The sequence below is a fragment of the Mytilus trossulus genome, chromosome 2 (assembly GCF_036588685.1).
Source record: "Mytilus trossulus isolate FHL-02 chromosome 2, PNRI_Mtr1.1.1.hap1, whole genome shotgun sequence".
NCBI classification, from domain to species: Eukaryota; Metazoa; Mollusca; class Bivalvia; order Mytilida; family Mytilidae; genus Mytilus; species Mytilus trossulus.
In genome coordinates this window covers 24,537,021-24,554,297 of record NC_086374.1, presented here as the reverse complement: position 1 = coordinate 24,554,297, position 17,277 = coordinate 24,537,021, and the positions used below count along the sequence as shown (strand labels likewise).

Here is a 17,277-nt window from a genome sequence, read left to right as displayed (position 1 = left end):
ATCTGTCAATATCTTTATTTCTGCATTGCACAAGGTCATGTTTTTCTCTCGACTGTCACTGAGGTTTACACGAAATCTATTGGATGTTGGATGTGCAATTATTGATATGTTAGTCTTAGATAAAAAAAAATTGTTGTTGTAATTATTGGCTTTGAACTGGCTGTCATTAACTGCCAGTACTCTCAGATAAATACTAAGAGTCCTTTTAGTTGTTAGGAATGCTCTGGGATTGATTATTACCTAATCACTTCTGGTCTGTGTTTATGTTGGATGTTTTTTTCTGCTTTGTATCAATCTGATGAGTTATAGTCTGGTGTAACAGCACAACATTAGAAATGTAGTAGGTTAGAGGTGATGAGCGATCAAAAACATGTTTCACCTCATCCACATTCTTAATGTGAGACCCAAGTTAGAAGCCTGTAGGTCAGTGTATGACTTGAATTGTTTCATATTTTTCACGCCAGGGGCTTTTATAGCCAACTATATAGTATGAGTTTTCCACATTGTTGAAGGCTGTATGTTTGCCTATTATTGTATACATCCTCTTTATTTGAACTTTGGTTGATAGTTTTCCTTTTGGCATAACTAATCTCCTAAATTTTACAGAAGTTATCTATTTTTCACAATGTGTGCTTCAACTTATGTTCAAAGAGGAAAACAATGATCTTTTTGTAGATGCTGCATATAAGTTGGTTTAAGGATGAGAAAACATAAAAAATATAAAAACATAACATTTATTCAACAATATTTTCTATAAAGAAAAAATAATCAGACAGAAAGCATACAAATAACTGCAACAACTTTTTTGTCGTACATGGTTAGCAAGTTATGAACTTCAAATTGCTTTGAAAACAAATACATTACACAAATGCAAATTAAAAATCAATCTAGAATGTATGCGTACAAAAATTTCTTTTCAAAATTTGAATTGATGTTGGGGTACACAAATTTGTGAAAATTAGCATTTTGAACAAAATAAGTGTGGAACCATGCCTACCTTTAAGATCTTTCAGATTTTTCTGTCGAGCTAAATATGTATCCATTTACAATAAAGAGAGATATAATTTTAACAAATAGCAGCCACACAATATTTTCATATGCAAGTGAGTCTTAGAATTTTCATATTATATTCTATTCTTTCAGAAATCTTTAAATTGAGTTTCCAGCCTTAATTAAAAAATATACAAATTCAATAGGGCAAGAACAACATATACAACCCTCTGATATAGGAGCGTATTTCATTTAAATGTTAAATATATATGTGTTTCAATCTAATCAATTTGAACTTTACTTCTTGAACCTCATTTACTTCAATTTAATTCACACATGGTCATTTAAAGCAATAACTCCTACAAGGTTTCAATCGAATATCAAGATTATTATTAAGTGATTTGTAGATTTTATTTTTCTATTGATATTTATTGTTTACAGTTAGCCTCTATCTATCATAGTTTTGAAAAAGAGAAGCACAAATGCTAAAAATTGACAAAACATGTGTTTCAAGTTCATTAATTCTAATTAGAAGTAAACTGAAAAGTTTATTCATGTTCGAATTATTTGCAGATTTAGGTTAGCTTTTCAGTGGTTCCAGAGGGATGATTTTTTTTATGGCAACCACACAAAGGACATCATACGATGAGAAAAGCTCACAAGACCCATAAAGAAGCGAGTAAAAAATATATCATATATCTATTAAATGAAAATTATTTCTCAATTTGTTTTTCTAAATTTGGTGCCATGGATTTCTTTATAGTAAAATTCAAGACATCATGTCTCAACAGACTCTGGCAAGAAGACAGACTCACATAAGAGTACTCAGTGACAGGAAAATAATTATCGTATTGATAGAGACTCTCTATATAATATATCAGTGATCCCCATGGAGACAAAACTTGGAATTGATAGTTAATAGCAAATACACTTTATTTATAATATATGTATGTTCATAGTATACAGAAACTAGAAAAACTCTTCAAAAGCTCTAAATGCACGCAATATCGTGGGTGTGTCCTAGTACTTTTTACCAAGTGTTAATTATATTTTAAGAGCATTACGAGGGTACCTCCCTTTAAAACAGAGTCCTTAGCAGTTTTTTTATGAATAATAATCATTGATTTAGAAGTTCATCAACACAAAATAGTTAAAAGCTGAAAATGACATAACAAAATTTATCCCAAAAAACAACAACAAATTGCAACTAGACTCATTACCCATAAAAAAATACAAATCATATAAAGTTTCATAAACATCTATAAACATATATTGCACTTCTTGTTTAATGGATACAAGTTGTGTACATTTAAGAAAATCTGTTCATCTGATTTTTATGGCATATATATGTGTACATAATTTGTAACTTATTTCAACTGTAAATTTGCTTTGCTAATGGCACAGCACTGTTTAAAATGCAATGTATTCTTAATAATATTTAAATGTTCAGTGTTGGCATGTGTAATGTCTTGAACTGTCCAATTATTGAACATTTGAATTGCTATCATATATTATACAGATATCAGGAATGTACACAGAACTATCTTAATCTACATTATACAAATAAATTTACCACAATCATTTATAAACAATGTATTATTTTACTAAATACACTGATGACACAACTACTACAAGTAACAAACTTCTAAAAGTTAAAATGACTAGATTTGTATTTGAAGCATAAATATCTTTAGCCATCATTTATAATAAAATATTGAATCTATTGAATCTTCAAAAATATCACAGAATATTATAAGGTGGATTAGTTATTGAGCTTATAACAGTAGGTCCTATTTAACTATGGGTTATCTACTATCTATCTATTTAAAGAAGAGGTTATTTCACTAAAATGGGAAATGTGATTTTTCAAAGGCTTCCAAGTTAGATAGGTTTTTGCTGATCATTTTGCAATTCCAAAAACGATGACCTTCTATGATATATGACATTTCAGGGGCTATGTTTTAAATATTTTTTTGAATTTTTCAGGCTTCTGCTGTGAGATCATTACTGCAATTTTCATTTTTTTATCTAGCTAGTATAGTTTTTTGAGATAATGGAAAAAAAAGGCAAATAACACATCAGTACAATATACAATTTAAGCAGTTAAATTACAGTTTCTTTTTTTACAACAATCAAAGAACCAATCCTATACTAAAGACATATATATGATCTTGAATTTATTTTGATTCAATATTTAACAAGTTACTACCTCACTTATCAAGCATATTAACTATATCATTATTAAAATCAATAGATTCTTCATATTCTGAACAAATAATAACTTTAAAGCAAATTTTTTAAAACTTCACTGGTTTGTGATTATGAAAAAAATTTAGACTAATGTAAACAAGACTATCAGCACCATCAAATGTACCCGTTAGATAGATGTATATTTCTACACTAATTAAATAAATAAATGCTGCAGATTTGCACAGCATAATATCATTGATATTTAAAGTTTATTTATTATTTTATATTAGAAATATGAACTATTAAAGTATTTCCTTAAAGTTGATTCTTTGCAATTGTCCAGATATCTTCTTTGACTGTTGGAAATTAAAAAAAAAGTGATTCCATCATTAAACCACATCATTTCGGAAACTAAATTTGAATATACAATAAAAGTTAAACAGGAGAATTGAAGGTAAATCATTCAAATTACAAAATATATTCCCATAATAAAAAAAATATTACTGAAAATAACAATAAACGACAAATTAAAGCATGTTTCTGCCAAATACAGACAACCAATCTTTAAACTGTGTAACATAATTAAAAGATATGAGCACTATAAATATCCATCAATAAATCAATAATTCAATTATCAGATTATGATGATTTCTTGTCTTTATTTTGCCATACAAAGCTGTAATTGTCTTCCTGTTCTTGATATTTATTTGCTTCCTGAGCAGCTTCCTGATCTCCTCCCTAAAACAAATATTAGTAAATTCTATTACCATCCTCTCTCAGGGTAAATAAAGATAATTATTAATACTTTTACCATCCTTTCCTAGGGGTTTATCAATTAATTTTGGAAGGGATCTCTAGAGTTTTTTTTTGTTTTTGAAAATATTTGCTAGTTTCAATGATGTTTGGAAAAAATGAATTTTAAATGTGTGTTGCAGTCAACTGAGTATCTCTTTAATCACTAATTTCTTTTTTTTCAAATAGTGTAACTATGTCAAATAGTATATTACTGTTGCAAAAAGTTTTGTGTCAAATTGTTGACATTGAATGGAAAAACTGACCATTCTAGTCAATTAAGATTGGAGTTGAGTGCACCCGCACAAGCCGGGTTTGATCTCACAACCTCAGTGTTGACTGGCTACTGATTACAGAAGTAGAACTACTAAGACCACATTGCCACTGATCCCCCTGTTGTTTAGAAAGCCATCCCCTAAAAAGGTATGAAATCTATTGTCCTTATTCAATGTACAATTGTAGTAGTCTCTATACTAATACTTACCAGTATGGAGACGATCATATTTTTAAATGCATCTGAATCATCTGCTGATAATGTTTTGATTGGTTCTCCTTTCTTGTCATAATAACCAGCTGTTATTATTTTTACTTGTACTTTACCACCTGTAACATTAAAAAAAACGGGTAATAACAGATTTTTGTTTTAAATAGCAGGATAAAAAATGGATATTTACTGAGAATTTGAAGTTTTTATTACATTTTTAAAGGGCTGAGCTTTTTCATAACTTAATATATGAAAATCAATTAAGCCTAAACTTCAAGAATATAGTTACTTACTTTTATGATTTGACTGTCCCTCTTTTACTTACTTTAAAGAAGAAGATGTAATACGAAGATTTGTCCTTTCGCAATGTTATATAACTGCATGTTGAACGTATTTGAGAACTGAACTTTAACAGTTAAACTCAAGCATGTAACCTATCAAATTAGTTGAGGTTAAATAACTTACAGTCATATATTAGACATTTAATTTTTTTTACCTGCTAAATCTAAACCTGCTTTTTCCAATTCATCTTTGATCTGAATTTCTACATTTTCTATTTCTGATGTCTGTTTTTTATCATCAGCTTTCTGTAAATCTTTCTTGTTAACTCGTGTTACTCGAACTTTTACTCTATCATCACTGTCAGGTCCTTAAAAAAAAATAATAAGGCTCAATAAAGTTCATCAAATTTATGATGGTCTACATTTTGATTGAAATTTACAAATGCAAGTTCATTCAATTATGCCTCAGTTGTTCTGACAGAAGATTTCACAATAGGAATTACTTCAAAACAAAGTCAACAATCATAAAAAACACACGTTTCCCTTTTGACCGCTGTGGTGTACATACTACAAGAGTATATGTAGGAAATTTCACTGGCATATGAATTTAATGGTTTACAAATACATTTCTTTAAAACTACTTCCTATATACAAAAATTTTTAACTAATTATTGTTTTGCTTGTTCAGAAAAGCTGTCAGTTTACTAACATCATAAATTGAATGACAATGTCACCTTGATTGGTCAAGCATTACCTTGATTGGTCAAGTATTACCTTGAATTTTGTCTTTTATATCTGTTTCTTCTTTTAAGGCAGTCAAATCATCAGTGGCTTCCTCTATATGTTTATCAACCTTGTCTATTTCTGAAAAAAATTTCAGTATAAAGGTATTCAAATACAGGATCTATAAGTACTATGTTGATTAAATATAGAACTGTGATTTTTTTCAGGATAATAGCTCAAAAATAGGTAAAAATCGATGAAAAATGGGAAAATCATCAAAATTGGGCATTTTCAAAGGGCCGTAGCAAATAAAGTAGTGCACCATTTTGTTTCAGTCTTATAAACCCAAAAATTAGGTTAAGAAAAAAGTTTAATTCTAGAAATTTTTGGCTCCTCAGAGGTGTACATCCTTAACAATAATAAAATCAAAGCGCGAAGGCGCTGTAAAGGCAGTTAATTACAGGTTGTGTGTATTTCTAGTCCAGTTATATCATTATGTTCCATAGAACAGAGGTGGTTTGTAGAATTTAAGATTTAGAGTTCTTTTGTACCTAGTTCACCTATATCTATAGTCTACTGTTTACAGTATATTTTCTGTGCCTCGCCATTAAATGCATTTTAAAGCCATGGCCTTGTCAGTTTGCTTTAAATTTATGAGTTTGACTGTCCCTTTGGTGTCTTTCGTCCCTCTTCTTTAGACATATAAGAACTTATCCTTTTCAATATAAATAGACTATTTTTAATTATTAATTGTATACACATATTCTATGACTCCCATAAAAAATAGTTCACAAAGATTGACTAGTCTCTGTACTGCATGTGTGTATAGCAAGAACATCAAGTAACATAATGGTAAATGTACATAGTAACATGTCAACTTTTTTGATGACCATACCTGCCAACTGTCAGTATTTGCAGAGTATTTCCCCCATTGAGCTCGAGGCTCCCAAATGGAAATTTTGTAAGAGCAATTTTGTCGACTATTTAAAGAAGACAATTAATTCAACAATGGCTATAAGCTTGTTAATGCAAGTAGAAGCTAAAAACCACATTAGAATATATTTGAAGGGAATCCATGACAATCGCCCCATTAGCAAACAGACCCACTTTTTCACTAACTCGCCCCACTTTATAAAAAATCTGCCCCAACCTGGATTACCAAATTGCCCCACTTGTGAACTGTGTTAAATCCCGTTAATATTACTCCTGCCAACTCGCCCCACCTAATAGAAAACGATAATATCTAGATAAATATATTATTAACCAGGAAGAATTTAGTAATGCCAACTCGCCCCACTTATGTAAAAAGATGTTATCCCGTTGAATATAAGTTAAATTCTGTTAATATTACTCCTGCCAAATGGTCCCACCTAATGGAAATCGGTGAAATCTAGATAAATATATTATTAACCAGGATGAATTTAGTAATGCCAACTCGCCCAACGTATGGAAAAAGATGTTATCCCGTTGTATATAAGTTAAATTCTGTTAATATTACTCCTGCCAAATGGTCCCACCTAATGGAAATCGGTGAAATCTAGATAAATATATTATTAACCAGGATGAATTTAGTAATGCCAACTCGCCCCACGTATGGAAAAAGATGTTATCCCATTGAATATAAGTTCAATTCCTTATATTGCATTATGATACAATTAACAGGTTTCTTTTCAATTGTTATGCAAATAACTAAGCTTCAAAACTTACATTTATTCTTCAACAATCAGTTTTTTTTTTAGAATTATAATTTCAGTATATATCAATAATAGTAATTAAATTAATTTTCCGTTTGTTTGTATTCTGTGTAGATTAGTTTTCATTAAAGTGGTGCAAGTTTTATTTTTAATTATATATATATATATTAATAAAAAATTACCGTTTTTTTATAAGTAGGGCGAGTTGGCAGGAGTAATATTAAACAGGGTTCCAGCTAAGGCAAATCCATGAGTCCTGGACTCATCAAAACCTGTCTGGACTCACCATTTTCAAAACTGGTGAGTCCACAAATACATCAATATTGAAATATTTTGTATAAACTGAACACAGTTACCATGACTCACCGTCGCCAAAAATGACGAGTCCCTGGACTCGCCTTCAAAAATCCTTAGCGAGAACCCTGATTTAACATGATTTAACCAATTTCACATGTGGAGCGAGTTGTCAGGAGTAATATTAAACATGATTTAACCAATTTCACATGTGGGGCGATTTGATAAATCAGTTTGTGGTGTTTTTTTAAAAAGTGGGGCGACTTGTCCTGCTTCCATTTGAAGGCCCCCTTGAAGGTTTTGTATGACTATATGAACCATCTTTCACGTAAAACCCCCATGTGCATTTTGAAAAGTTGGCAGATACAAATGTATGTTTCTAACTCCAGGCAAAATCTACCGTTATGAATGAAAAAGAAGTTTTCAATTAAGGCTCTGTGGCCATAACAGCTGTCTCATTAGCATTTTAACCACTTCCCATATTTGCAATTAAAACAATAGAAGAAAATTATTCAACGCAAAAATAAAACTTACTTGTAAATATGAAATTCTCTTTACGGTATGAGTTTTTCTCATTGTTTGAGATTGTACAGTAGTACCTGTAACTGCTTATACCTATTTCTTATTCACTTTTGCTTGATAAACTCACTAAATATCATATACATTGTACCACATCTCCTTATTTTTATATGCATTCCAATAACATGAACAATTGTAATTCAATTCTATATACCAAAGCAAAATGAACTGCACCACTTTCATTCACTAGTATGCATCTTTTGGCAAAATACAAGTTCTTAGATGACACAATTAATATAATATATATTTATTGATAAAAAAAATAAAATTTAGTATACAACTATATACTAGGTATAAAAAAAAAAGCATAGCTGTGTCATAAATTGTGAAATCTGTGCTGAAAACATAGACATTGATGGTATTTGAGTAATTCCATATGTGAAGCTCAACATTAGCTCGTCAGTTGGTGGTGGACAGTTATAGATCCTTTCTGCAGGCTAGCATGAATGACTTTTCAGGAAAACCAATTTCACAAATCAAAACTTTCCTCTGGCTCTAGATTTTTCCTACAATATTCATCCAGTTTAGTTCTTTTGTTTTAATTGGACACCGTCCTGATTTATAATTTTGCAAACAATTCAGTCTCTTGCTTGCAAATGGTGCATGAAAATAGGATGGGTATGGCAGTAGACAAGTCTCTTTAAAGTGGGTTTGTGCCCTGAAAAAAAGTTTTATAACTTAAGTTAAATTGAAACTTGTGCAACACATATACCTAAATAACTATATAACATAGAAGAGAGCATCATTCGTGTCAATGTTTTGTTCCTGTTTACATTGTCATTGATATTTTTTCAGAAAGCCTGAGGCATAGCTCATAAATTCCTGTCATTAGACATTACATCCTAAATTAACATAATTACTGCTAGAATAATTATCAGTATGATATAGGTACACTATCATTGTACAGCCCAAGTCTTCAGTATATATAATTGTTGCATTCATTCACTCCTGTGTTCAGTCGTTCAAAAATATTTAAACATCAACAAATGAACTTTAATAAGGAAAAGAAAACACTAGAAAAGATACGTACATACAACCCGTGTTTAAGTGTATTTGAAAGAGAAATAAATCTGGTTAAACGATGTAAAAAGGAGAAATATATCTGGTTAAACGATGTATAAAGGAGGAAAAAATTGTAGATATTGCATTACGATGCGTTCTACCTAATAGCACGTGGATATGTTTACATATTTAGACTTGACCCAGTATGACCCGTACCTTGTAGGTCCCCGCCGTCGTTTAAACACTAGACTACAGTCGTGTATAAGACAATAAAAAGCTTAAGCCTGTTCTATTTGTGTGAAGTAAATGTGTTTGTTCTGAACATTTAAATTGTTTTACCTGATAGCAAGGACGTATATCTATCTGTTTCCTTCTCAATTTTGTCAAATTCTTCGAGCTTCTTCAAAACATACGTATTACTGCGCCCGGAAGTGAAAAAAATATGAGAAATCCTCGTAAAATAATGCTATTTTCAATTTTGTGGAATCCATTTTGTTATATTAATTATACAAAGATAAAAAAAAAGTTACGATTAATTATGAATTTGCATATCATTATACGGAACGTTTATGGACTATTTTTTAAGTCGGTCATTTTGGCGGAAAATCATGTACACATACACACGTAGATTGGCTGGTACCCGATTGTAATGTTACACATCAAATATATCAAATAGCTAATACCCGGAACGTAGTACCGGGAACCAGGATAATACGTAGACAACATACATAACTAATACCGAAATTGAAAACGCTTTACAGTTTCTCGTTCATAAACCGAATTCCGCTTTGAATTATAGAAGATGCAATATTAATCATGTTCAGTCGACTTTTCATTGTAATATCAACTTCTGAACTAATTAAAGAATCTTTAGATGTCAGATAACACTTGAAATTGACCCGACCTCTTTCCACACGGAATATACAAATAATGATAGTTTGTAGTCAGGTTGACTGCTTATAATGCAAAATACACACTATTAACAAGTTCTATAAAACGAACAATACACACTGATCGTTTCTTTAGTCCCCAATGTAAATGAAAGAAACAAAAACCATATCATACCATAAAAAGAAGAGGAGAAATTCGAACATTTCCGGATCTATTTCTGGCCAAAAGACCCCCAGCATAGATTGCGTATGAAAAGATGAACCTCATGACTTAAAAGTCAGGCCTTAAAGCACTGCCTTTAAAAAACCATCACACATAGCTTAAGTTGAAATATAAAGCAAATAAATGAAGAATGTGTCCTATGACACAGCACAGATAATGCTCCCTTTTTGATATAATGTTATAAAGGGGCGTACCTCAAGAACAGTAAAATGCAACCCATGTTCACACTTGATCTGCATTTCATGGTGATACAATTAACATTGTTTATAAGTTTCAGAACAGTTGGCTGAGGCAAACTAAAGTTAAAGAACAGAAATCAAATTTCAGACATACAGAGGGACAAGATTAACAGTAAATGCCTCTTCCACCAAAGGCTGGGGCATACAAATTGTAGGTGAAGAATATTTGCTGGGTAACAAAATACTAACACTGTAGGCTCACCTTTTTTTTCTTCCACAACTGTTATCACAGGCTTGAAAAAAATGGATTCTGGTCTTTTATTAATATTTGACAAAAAAAAGAAATATAGACAAACATATCCAATGTACAAAAGAGCAATCAGAAGGATCTTAATGCTTTCAGCACCTTTCTTTCAGGAAGGCACAAAAATGGAAGAAAATAACCACATAAACAAAAAGTTTTACATTACAGCATGTTTTGTATTAACTAAAGATATAAAGCTGATTACTTTTGCTCACTTTTTAAAACTAGAGGCTCTAAAGAGCCTGTGTCGGTCACCTTGGTATATGTATATTAAACAAAGGAAGCAGACAGTTCATGACAAAATTGTGTTTAGGTGATTGTGATGTGTTTGTACATCTTACTTTACTGAAAATTCTTGCTGCTTACAATTATCTCTATCTATAATGAACTTGTCCGTGTAGTTTCAGTGGAAAATGTTAGTAAAAATTTACAAATTTTATGAAAATTGTTAAAAATTGATTATAAAGGACAATAACTTCTTAGGGGGTCAATTGGACATTTTGGTCATTTTGACTTATTTTTGAGTCTTAAATTGCTGTACATTATTGCTGTTTACAGTTTATCTCTATCTATAATAATATTTAAGATAATAACCCAAAACAGCAAAATTTCCTTAAATTAACAATTTAGGGGCAGCACTCTAACAACGAGTTGTCCCATTCATCTTAAAATTTCAGGGCAGATAGATCTTGACCAGATAAACAATTTACTCCTTGTCAGATTTGCTCTAAATGCTTTGGTTTTTGAGTAATAACTAAAAACTGCATTTAACCTCCATGTTCTATTTTTAGCCGTGGCGACCATCTTGGTTGGTTGGCCTGGTAAAAAAACACAATTTTTAAACTAGATACATTAATGATGATTGTGGCCAAGTTTGGATTAATTTTGCCCGGTAGTTTCAGAGGAGAAGATTTTTGTAAAAGATCATGGATATTTATGAAAAATGGTTAAAAATTGACTATAAAGGGCAATAACTCCTAAAAGGGTCAACTGACCATTTTGGTCATGTTGACTTATTTGTAAATCTTACTTTGCTGAACATTATTGCTGTTTACAGTTTATCTCCATCTATAATAATATTCAAGATAATAACCAAAAACAATAAAATTTCCTTAAAATTACCAATTTAGGGGCAGCCACCCAACAATGGGTTGACTGATTCATCAGAAAATTTCAGATTTGCTCTAAATGCTTTGGTTTTTGAGTTATAAGCCAAAAACTGCATTTTACACCTATGTTCTATTTTTAGCCATGGCGGCCATCTTGGATGGTTGGCAGGGTAATAAAACACAAACTTTAAACTAGATACATCAATGATGATTGTGGCCAAGTTTGGATTAATTTGGCCCGGTAGTTTCAGAGGAGAAGATTTTTGTAAAAGTTAACGCTGGACGACGGACCCCAAGTGATGAGAAAAGCTCACTTGGCCCTTTGGGCCCGGTGAGCTAATAATATAAACGAAAGGAACACAGCACCTCTTCACGTTTAATTACTGTTAAAGTACTTTAATTTGTGGGTATCAATTTTCATGGTTTGAGCAACAGTTACATGATTGTGGGGTTTTAAGTTCGTGGACTTTAGTTTTCTAAAAAAAAACACAAGAATGTGTCCATAGTACACGGATGCCCTACTTGCACTACATTTTCTATGTTTAGTGGATCAGGAAATTGGGGTCAAACTCTTAATTTGGCATTAAAATTAGAAAGATCATATCATAGGGCAAATGTGTACTAAGTTTCAAGTTGATTGGACTTCAACTTCATCAAAACTACCTTGACCAAAAACTTTAACCTGAAACTTGCACTATCATTTTCTATGTTCAATGGACCGTAAAATTGGGATAAAAACTCTAATTTGGCATTAAAATTAGAGAGATCATATTAAAGGGCACATTTGTACTAAGTATCAAGTTAATTGGACTTCAACTTCATCAAAATCTACCTTGACCAAAAACTTTAACCTGAAGTGGGACAAAACAGACAAACGAACAGACGAACGAACAGACGAACGGACGTACAGACCAGTAAACATAATGCCCCTCTACTATTGTAGGTGGGGCATTAATAATCTTTTTTTTTAGAAAAACTAAAATCCACGAATAAAGTCACCCATGAAAAGCATGAAAAATTGGTTCCTTATGAATAAAAGTACTTTCACAGTTATAAGTTACAAGTATGTCTACTACAAACTCAAATCACAGGATAAACACTCATGTGTCTGTCATAGAAAGCTATAATTATCTAATCTATCTATATATACCTTCTTGTGTATTATCTAGTCTTTTTATAAGATTTTCTAGTGATTCTGTCAAATGCTTATAAGACTTCTTCTTTTCTTCCAAATTTACACCCTCTTCTTCTTCAGCCTTTAAAATAACAAACAAAAAATATAAACATCCTGCCCTTTAATGAAGGTGTTAGGGTAGATAATGTGTAAGAATATATAAGTATTGGTTAACATCAATTATAAGTATTGGATTAACAGTAAGTTGTTAAATGATAAATTTGAAAATGTATTACACTATATAATATGCTCACATGTAGTTCAATGAGAAATTTCAGGAATTTATGGTTAGATTTTTTTAGGGAAAATGGGACAAAAAGGAAACCACAGGTTATTCAGTGTTAAAAAGGATTGCTCTTGAACATTTGACAAGATTGTAATAATTACAATGGCTCAACATATCTGCCTTTTATAATTGATATATACTGTTGAAGGAAACAATGGTGTATTTCAGGTTCATACCTCCTCGATTATACCATCCAATTCCTGCTCCATGGCGTCTTTAACTTGACTTTGTAAATCTGATAAAGATGCTTTGTTTTTCTCAAGTCTGGTCTTCAAATCTGTAAATTTTGTGCCCTTTAATCCTATAAATGTATGTTCAACATTAAAAATATTTTGCAAACATATTATATGAAAATATAAAACCTTTACATATAGACATACAAAAAATATGAGGTAAAATTTATGCACCCCTCTTATCTTTTTCTAAATTTTGTTCAATTTTTTAGTCCTTGATTTAATCTTTAGTTGGAGTTTGATATTTCCTGCATAGTTCTGATAATCTGATCTGCCATGGGATGTTTTAAATCTAAGTTTGAATAATTTAAAGATAGAAATTGGGACTTAATTTATAGTTCTAGCTGGAAATAAACTAGAGGCTCTCAAGAGCCTGTATCGCTCACCTGATTCTACTTGGGTTTTTGAAATCATATAAAAAAATATAAAATTTGGCTAAAAGTGACAACACAACCTCATTTATAAGAAAAGGAACATGTTTAATTTCATTCAAAAGTCCCCCACTGGCGGCCATCTTGGATGACGGATCGGCTACAAAGTAACAACACTTGGTCAGCACCTCATAAGGAACATTCATGCCATGTTTGGTTTTATTCCATTCAGTGGTTCTCTAAAAGAAGTCATTTGTATGCATTTCCCATAGGGTCCTATGTTAAACTAAGTTCCCTGCTGGCGGCCATCTTGGATGATGGATCAGCTACAAAGTAACAACACTTGGTCAGCACCTCATAAGGAACATTCATGCAATGTTTGGTTTTATTCCATTCAGTGGTTCTCTAAAAGAAGTCATTTGTATGCATTTCCTTATAGGGTCCTATGTTAAACTAAGTCCCCCGCTGGCGGCAATCTTGGATAATGGATCGGCTACAAAGTAACAACACTTGGTCAGCACCACATTAGGAACATTCATGCCATGTTTGATTTCATTCCATTCAGTGGTTCTCTAAAAGAAGTCATTTGTATGCATTTCCCATAGGGTCCTATGTTAAACTAAGTCCCACGCTGGCGGCCATCTTGGATGATGGATCAGCTACAAAGTAACAACACTTGGTCAGCACCACATAAGGAACATTCATGCCATGTTTGGTTTCATTCCATTCAGTGGTTCACTAGAAGAAGTGATTTGTATGCATTTCCAATAGGGTCCTATGTTAAACTAAGTCCCCCGCTGGCTGCCTTCTTGGATAATGGATCAGCTACAAAGTAACAACACTTGGTCAGCACTCCATAAGGAACATTCATGCTATGTTTGGTTTCATTCCATTTAGTGGTTCTCTAGAAGAAGTCATTTGTATGCATTTCCCATAGGGTCCTATGTTAAACTAAGTCCCCCGCTGGCGGCCATCTTGGATGATGGATCGGCTAAAAAGTAACAACACTTGGTCAGCATCCCATAAGGAACATTCATGCTATGTTTGGTTTTATTCCATTCAGTGGTTCTCTAAAAGAAGTCATTTGTATGCATTTCCCATAGGGTCCTATGTTAAACTAAGTCCCCGGCTGGCGGCTATCTTGGATGATGGATCAGCAACAAAGTAACAACACTTGGTCAGCACCTCATAAGGAACATTCATGCCATGTTTGGTTTCATTCCATTCAGTGGTTCTCTAAAAGAAGTCATTTGTATGCATTTCCCATAGGGTCCTATGTTAAACTAAGTCCCCTGCTGGCGGCCATCTTTGATGATGGATCGGCTACAAAGTAACAACACTTGGTCAGCACCACATAAGGAACATTCATGCCATGTTTGGTTTCATTCCATTCAGTGGTTCACTAAAAGAAGTCATTTGTATGCATTTCCAATAGGGTGCTATGTTAAACTAAGTCCCCGCTGGTGGCCATCTTGGATAATGGATCGGCTACAAAGTAACAACACTTGGTCAGCACTCCATAAGGAATGAATATTCATGCTATGTTTGGTTTCATTCCATTTAGTGGTTCTCTAGAAGAAGTCATTTGTATGCATTTCCCATAGGGTCCTATGTTAAACTAAGTCCCCCGCTGGCGGCCATCTTGGATGATGGATCGGCTACAAAGTAACAACACTTGGTCAGCACCCCATTAGGATAATTCATGCTATGTTTGGTTTTATTCCATTCAGTGGTTCTCTAAAAGAAGTCATTTGTATGCATTTCCCATAGGGTCCTATGTTAAACTAAGTCCCCGGCTGGCGGCCATCTTGGATGATGGATCGGCAACAAAGTAACAACACTTGGTCAGCACCTCATAAGGAACATTCATGCCATGTTTGGTTTCATTCCATTCAATGGTTCTCTAAAAGAAGTCATTTGTATGCATTTCCCATAGTGTCCTATGTTAAACTAAGTCCCCCGCTGGCGGCCATCTTGGATGATGGATCGGCTACAAAGTAACAACACTTGGTCAGCACCTCATAAGGAACATTCATGCCATGTTTGGTTCCATTCCATTCAGTGGTTCTCTAGAAGAAGTTCAAAATGTAAATTGTTAACGACGACGACGACGGACGACGACGACGACGGACGACGGACGCCAAGTGGTGAGAAAAGCTCACTTGGCCCTTCGGGCCAGGTGAGCTAAAAATAAATATATATTCTAAAATTTCAATATCAACAAGTGAAACTGTGAGCTACTGCTCACTGATGATACCCCCGCCACAAGTGGATAATATTAATAATGTAAAAATATGCAAGTGTTCGGTAAACAGGAAGTTGTCCAGTGATGAATCTGAAAACACACCACACGGTATAGCTGACTTATATAAATCCTGAAACCAAATTTCAGAAATCCTTGTATTGTAGTTCCTGAGAAAAATGCGACGAAAAATATTCATTGGACGGACGGACTGACTGGCGGACTGACGGAAGGACAGACAGAGGTAAAACAGTATACCCCCCCTTTTTTAAAGCGGGGGTATAATTATTCAAATCTGATTAACACTAACCCTTTAGTAGGTACTTGCATAATTACTTAACAGCCCAGTTTTTAAATCTGATAAAATAAGACAGATTTAATTCATATGGATAGATGGATAGACATACTGATGGTCAGGGTAACAATTGATTCCCCCACAGCCTATGATGTTATTAATTTGGAAAGAGGTTCAGTGGAGCATTTGGCAGACTCAATGATTCAACACTATTTTTATGGACACTTTTATATAGAATATTTTGGCAAATATGTCACACAGAACATACCTTTATCCGGAAAATCGATCAACCAGCTCCAACGGTTTTCATCAATAAGGTTAAAGGTCAATGATCATAAAGTTTTAATCTTTAGAAACAAACCGGACAAAAACTGTACACTTTCCGTAATCATGAAACAATATAGTTTGGAAAATGTATGTAATAACCATGAACTGTAAAACTAACAAACTATCTATAAATACGAATTCACTGAATAAATTCCCTGGTTATCCAGTGACTAATTCACAGGGATACTCGGCCAACTACTGTAGGTCGAGTAATTTGTAACAACAGCAAAGAAAAGTGCAATAAAGATATTATTAGAAAAAAAAAAAACAAAAAAAAAAAACATACCTTTATCAAATTCTTCAATTAAGGAAGTGTCATCTTCATCAAGGAGATCCTCCATATCTTCTGTTTTATCTGTTAGATCCATATCTCCTCTTATATCGGTTTGGTCCATCTCTTCAACAACATCTGACACCATGGATTTTGACTTATCTTTTGGTTTACTTCTAAATTACAAAAGGTATTTTTATAATGGATGTGATGCTGCTTCTGGTGCATGGTCAATAAACACTAAACATACTGGTTTATGTGACTACATGTATTATTAACTCAATTTATATTTCACATTTTTTTCAGATGTATTTCTTTTTTTAAATTTTCTTAAGTATTGTCTA

At 32.6% G+C, this 17,277-nt stretch overlaps 1 protein-coding gene across 1 annotated transcript in view; it reads right to left on the bottom strand.

Moving 5' to 3' along the window:
* Positions 1-718: 718 nt before the first annotated feature.
* The window catches only part of LOC134706811 (protein OS-9-like), a 28,268-nt gene continuing 11,709 nt past the window's right edge, over positions 719-17,277 (bottom strand). The window contains exons 10-16 of the mRNA XM_063566106.1: positions 16,949-17,109; positions 13,371-13,495; positions 12,885-12,990; positions 5,512-5,601; positions 4,953-5,105; positions 4,457-4,575; positions 719-3,918 (exon numbers count right to left, since the gene is read on the bottom strand). Coding sequence (XP_063422176.1) covers positions 3,820-3,918; positions 4,457-4,575; positions 4,953-5,105; positions 5,512-5,601; positions 12,885-12,990; positions 13,371-13,495; positions 16,949-17,109 — 853 coding nt within the window. The 3' untranslated portion in view covers positions 719-3,819. The remainder of the gene's footprint in view (positions 3,919-4,456; positions 4,576-4,952; positions 5,106-5,511; positions 5,602-12,884; positions 12,991-13,370; positions 13,496-16,948; positions 17,110-17,277) is intronic.